Source organism: Echinops telfairi, unplaced genomic scaffold (genome assembly GCF_000313985.2).
Source record: "Echinops telfairi isolate 266 unplaced genomic scaffold, ASM31398v2 ScPeMD7_2;HRSCAF=8, whole genome shotgun sequence".
Lineage (NCBI taxonomy): Eukaryota > Metazoa > Chordata > Mammalia > Afrosoricida > Tenrecidae > Echinops > Echinops telfairi.
The window spans coordinates 66,776,732-66,782,731 of NW_022103898.1; the positions used below are offsets into that span (position 1 = coordinate 66,776,732).

Consider the following 6,000-nt stretch of genomic DNA (forward strand, 5'->3'; position numbering starts at 1 on the left):
CACTCTCTGTTCAGGTTGGCACTAATTAACATCTCTGCTGGCAGGCACAACAGAAAGGTGGAGAGTTCAATGGCTGTGGGAGGAGCAAACTCTACTTTTAGGAAAGGATTTGGTGAATTCAATCACATAAAAGGAGTTACTAAAATCAATGCAGTGCTGCTTGGTATTTTAAATAAGCTACTGCTTTTACTGGAGTAAACTCCCTCAAGTCTGGGAACAATGTGAAGGCTGGTGGTACAGAACCCGTTCTGTTGTGTAGAGACAGGGCCACTCTGGATCCAGCAGACTGAATGGCACCTAACGATACAACGGTGCTTTGATTTGAAAGTTTAAACCAGAGGAAGGAGATTGCCTTAGTTTCCTAGTGCTGCTAAAACAGAAATATCAACAGTGGTGGCTTTTTCAAAAAACCTACCAACCAGAAATTTGTTTTCTCACAGGTTAGGGGTCTGGAGGTGCAAAGTTGGGCCCCCAGCGACCGGGGAAGGCTCTCTTCTCGACTCCTCATCCCAGCCTCCTCCTTCCTCAATCCCTGTTGACATCTCCCATGTGTTTTGATGAGGAGACTTCCAAAATTTGTAGAAATATGGAAAGGAAAGTCCATGGGATTTTCCCACAAACTGGGCAGCACCCTCGTAATTTCCCCGCTTTCTGTTCCTTCCGCCCCGTGTCTGGGCTATACTGTACAGCTCAGCAGGCCCAAGACCCACCCTCCACGGGGAAGCCTTGTCAGCCAAACTAAGAAAACCACATTCTCCATGGATGACAGCCACTGCCACCGAGTCAATTCCTACTCACAGCGACTCCACAGAACCGCTCCTTAGAGTTTCCAGGACTGTCACTGTTTAAGGGAGCAGACAACCTCCCCTTTCTCCATTGGAGTTGCAGGTGGGTTTGAACTGCCAACCATGCAGGTAGCAGCCCAATGCCTAGTCCATAGCACCCCAAGGGGTCCTATCCACAGGTTTAGAGGTTGGGATTCTAACTCATAAGAGGGATGGTCTAGCCATAACAAATACATACAGCGACCGTTCAGGGACTCTGCGGTTGCTGCTGTTAGGTGCCATCAAGTTGGTTCTGAATGAGAACAACCCTGTGGGCAACAACTTCTGAGGGGTTAGCCACTGGAACCTTAGGACTAGCAGAGGAACATGGTCAGACACTGGGTGGAAAGCTGAGTGGAAGGGGCTGAGTTCGCGCGGGGGTGGGGCTGGGGTGTTCATCACAACTCTGGGACATGCTTCTCCTGGGTGACTCCACCAACCCGTGGGATCTTCCCTGTTCTGCCGTGCCCCAGGTCCCGTGAGGATGCATCGAGTCTGATGCCGATGCTGAGAAAGCGCTGCAGTGGGCGAATTCCAAACCTGGAAGAGTATTTTAGGGTATCTCCTCGACCCTCAAGATGAAGTGGAAAGCTTTGTGTGGAATTAATGTCACCAGGAAAGCAAACGGCAATCAGTTCCACTTCTGCTCAAGCCCAAAGCATCAAAAGCCCTTCTTCAAGACACTAACTAGGAGAAGGTTCAGAAGAGACAGCAGCCTTTACCCACTCTTCCCGGCTGTTTGGCAGAAGTGCGTTTGCCTACTTTGGCTCAGCATCACACGGGAGTGACACCGGGACAAGTTCACCAGGCGGGGTTTTGCTCTCCATCTGAATGATGTTTCATGTCTGGTGGAGAAGACACTTTGCTTCTAAGATTCTCAGCTCTCAAAGATGAACTCCGGGACCTCACTCGATTTGTCACAGGTGAATGCAGCAAGCCACCAGGCAGCAGTTCCAGTGGAATCCACAAGGCACTGGGGTCTCAGAGGCTGGAGATGGTAATAGCAGTTTAAACAACAACAAGTCACCAGAGGATCGTAAATCATATCATCCGAAGTTGAGGGAGGGATTACAATCAGAGCCTAAATGGTGCAGATCTGGTTTGCAGAAGGCTATGGAGGACAGTGGGAGCCCAAGATACATTTGTGGGCACTCCCTAGGCTTCCGGTGAACGCCCCCATGCACTATTGAGGGATGGGAGGATAGTGGTTACTCAACAGAGTGCACTTCAGAGATGAGTATAGAAGATCAAAGGCAAAAATCTGACTTAAACAGTTAAAACCTTGTCGGTTGATCCCCACCCTCTGATTCATGCTGGACCTGATTTGGATTTTGACATTCTCTGTATTTTTCTTTTGTTTTGTTTTTGTTTGTTCATATGAGGATGTCATTGGGGTCACCCTCATGAAGTTGTGTTATGTTTTTCTGTGTTTTGGTACATGAAACCCAGGACTGATGAACTTATACGGACAGCAAATAGAATAAGGGTTTGAGGGCAGCGGGTAGTGGTGGGGGAAGGGTAAAAGGGTGGCAATGTCAAGGAGTCCACTTAGAAAAAGAACTTTTGGAAACAGACTGTAGTAGCAATTGCACAATTCTGATGGACGTGATTGAACTATGGAATGATATGATGTATTAAGTACCAATTAATAATGACTTTAAAAAATAGAACAAAACATTGCGGTTGAGTTGATTGTGACTCCCGGTGGTCCTTGTGCGTCTGAGCAGGACTGTGCCCCGTAAGGTGGCTGATTTCTCAGAAGTCGATCGAGCACCAGGCCTTTCTTCCTAGGTGGACTAGAAGTTCAACCTCTCAGTTAGCAGCTGAGCACCTAGCCATTCACATCCTCCAACCATGTCTCAACGGCTATTCACTGTTGTTATAGGAATCCCCAGATGCCACTTCAACTTCAGTTTGTATTTTGGAGTGAGATGAATACGGTTTGCTATCAGGTATAATTAATGAAATCCACAGAATAGTTTACTGGACATTGTTCATTAATAATTCCCAAGGACAACCTGAGGTCTGCCTTTGGCAGTTTACAATGCACATTTTTAAGTGGACAGGCATGCGTTTCTTCCACAAGAAGGTAAGATGTGACATTGCGAGCGAGCGCTAGACGCACAGGCGCACCAGGGAAACTCCGGACAGGTGGGACTCCCCTGCGGATGCAGGAGCCTTTGGGGGGTGGAGAGGTGTGCAACATGTTACCTTGAGATACTGCCACAGATGACGGAGCATGGCTCGGCGTTGTGCAAGTACCGAATGGCTCTGCATGTTCCGATTAATATCCCAGTTCGAACGTGCCAGGAGAGGGGGGTCGTCTGACCCTAAAGAGAGAGCAGCAGTTGGATTGGTGGCCTTTTCTAAGTTAAAACTTGCCTCTTGCATTCACTAGGCAGAAGTGTGTGCCAGACTATCCAGTTAGTGTAGCGAATCAACACTTCATTGTGCCACAACCCACTTTTTAATTCAAGGTAGAGTCTCTGCTCATTCCAGGAATGGCTCTAGGTCAGTTTAGAGACAAGAGAAATATCAAATAATTTAATATCTGGTTGATTAAAACATGGATAGGGAGGTAACCACGTTGAAATGTTTGTTAAATATGATTTTTAGATTACTTGTGGCCCAAGAGTGTGGGTCATAGAGGATAGCGAGTTTTTATTTGCATCCTATCAGAAACAATCTATTCAGAATTGACGTTTAAACTTAGCCTTCAAAAACATCCTCTCAAGGCTGACCATCTACAACGTCAACTATTTGGAGACGAGAAGAACCAGACGTTGTCCAGCTCCTACCACTGACTGATCTGACCAGTCACAAGAGATGGTCCCAGATAGAATAGGAGAAAAATGTAGAACAAAATTAAAAGTCTTTGAAAAGCCCAGACTAACCGGATCACCTGAGAACAGAGGTCCCTGACACAGTCACCTGAAGATACCTGTAACTCTTGAACCAAAGCTATCCCCTGAGATTACCTTTTAGTGAAATAACTGAGTGACCCACAAAATAAAGGCTATTACCTATTGGATGCATGTGTACCAAAAATCCATCTGTATGAGACCCACAGGTCAACACTGAATCCAAAGCAAAGATGAGAAGGGAAGGGGGAAGGGAAACGAGAGTACTGGAAATGGAACAAACTGAACATCATTAAAGAGAAGGCGACACATTATGAAAAATGTAGCTAATGTCAATGATGACTTGGTGTAGAAATTGCCAAATGGGAACCTGGCTTGCTGGGTAAACTTTCACCAAAAACATACCATAAAAAAAATTTTTTTAAGTAAGAAAGTGTGGAACTCTTCAATGCCCTGATCGCTCTCATCTTTATAACGAGCCCTGACGGGTCTGTTGGGTCAGTGTTGGGCTGCTAACCACAAAGGTCAGCAGTTCAAGGTCACCAGCCACTCTTCGGGAGAAAAGATGAGGCTATCTGCAACGATATACAGCCACACAAGCCCTGTGCTGGGTTTCTGTGAGTTGGACGTTATCCTATGTGTGTGTGTGTGTGTGTGTGGTGGGGGGGATCACATGTATGTTGAGAACAGTTATATAAATAAAAAGTATCTGAGAAATAAGAGTCATGATGGAAACGCATACTGAGTACTACCATCATTGCCACTCACAGCAGCCTCCCTGTAGGACCACGTGGAACTGCTCTTTAGGGTTTCCAAGACTTTAAATCTCTTTATACATTTTAGTAAATCATTTGATTGGGGCTCTTACAGCTCTTATAACAATCCATACGTCAGTTGTATCAGGCACATTTGTACATATGTTGCCATCATCATTTCCAAAACATTTTCTTTCTGCTTGAGCTTTTGGTATCAGCTCTTCTTTCCCCACCCCCTCTCCCCCCCACTCTCACCCTCGTGAACCCTTCATAATTTATAAATTATTTTTATTTTCATAGCTTACACCATCTGCGGTCTCCCTCCATCCATGTTTCCGTTGTTCATCCCCCTGGCAGTGTGTGTGTGTGTGTGTGTGTGTGTGTGTGTGTGTGTGTGTGTGATGTTGATCATTATGATCAGTCTGCCCCCCCCCCCCAACCTTGCCCCTACTCTCATGGTATCGCTACTTTCATTATTGGTCCTGAGGGGTTTATCTGTCCTGGATTGTGTGTGCCGAGAGCTCTTATCTATATCAGTGTACATCCTGTGGTCTAGCCGGATTTGTAGGATAGAACTGGGGTAATGATAGTGAGGGGAAGGAAGCATTAAGGAACTAGAGGAAAGTTGTATATTTTGTTGGTACTATACTGCACCCTGACTGGCTTATCCCTTTCTTGTGACCCTTCTATGAGGGGATGTCCAATTGTCTACAGATGGGCTTTGTGTCTCCATTCTGAGCCCCTGGTTCACATCAAAATTGTTTGTTTTGGGTCTTCTGATGCCTGATACCTGATCCTGTCAATACCTCGTGATCACACAGGTTGATGTGCCTCTTCCATGTGAGCTTTATTGCTTCCCTGCTAGATGGCCACTTATTTAACTTCAAACCTTTAAGACCCCAGATGCTGTAACTTGAAATAGCCTGGCACCAACAGCTTTCTTCAACACATGAGCTTATGCATCCATTTGTCTTCAGTGATCATGTCGGAAAGGTGAGCACCACAGAATTCCAGGTTGTTAGAACAAAGTGTTCTTGGGTTGAGGGAGGACTTGAGTAGAGGCCCAATGTCTGTCTGCTATCTTAATACCTAACCTATAAATATATGTACATAGACCTATAACGCTATCATTATATATTAATATATTTACATCTGTGCATGCCTATGTTTATACCTCTATAAATGTCATTTGCCTCCGAGTTCTGTCTTCTATTTCCTTTTAATTTCTTCCTGTCCCACTATTGTGTTCAACCTTCATTTGGCTTTCTGTACTTTCGGATACATTATATTTGATTGAACCCCACCAGGCATTCTATGCCCTCTTGGCCATTGGTTTTAGATCTCTTGTTGTTCCCATGTCCCTGGGTTTGTTTTGCTCCCTCCTCATTTTCCTCCACCTCCTCCTCTCCCCTGACCCCCAGAACCCAAGCCTTGGTCCCATTGTTTTCTCCTCGGGATTGTTTATACTGACTATCTTATATAGGTAGACATGAAAAAAATGAATGTTTATAATGAATGTTTTCTGATCGGCTCTGATGCAGTACCAAGCCCTGCCCGTCC

The 6,000-nt window shown here is 45.5% G+C and overlaps 1 protein-coding gene across 1 annotated transcript in view; it reads right to left on the minus strand.

Annotated features, from left to right (window-relative positions):
* Window positions 1–6,000, minus strand: part of IRAK3 (interleukin 1 receptor associated kinase 3) — a 62,266-nt gene that overhangs the window by 13,427 nt on the left and 42,839 nt on the right. Inside the window, exon 8 of the mRNA XM_045288915.1 lies at window positions 3,036–3,154. Coding sequence (XP_045144850.1) covers window positions 3,036–3,154 — 119 coding nt within the window. The remainder of the gene's footprint in view (window positions 1–3,035; window positions 3,155–6,000) is intronic.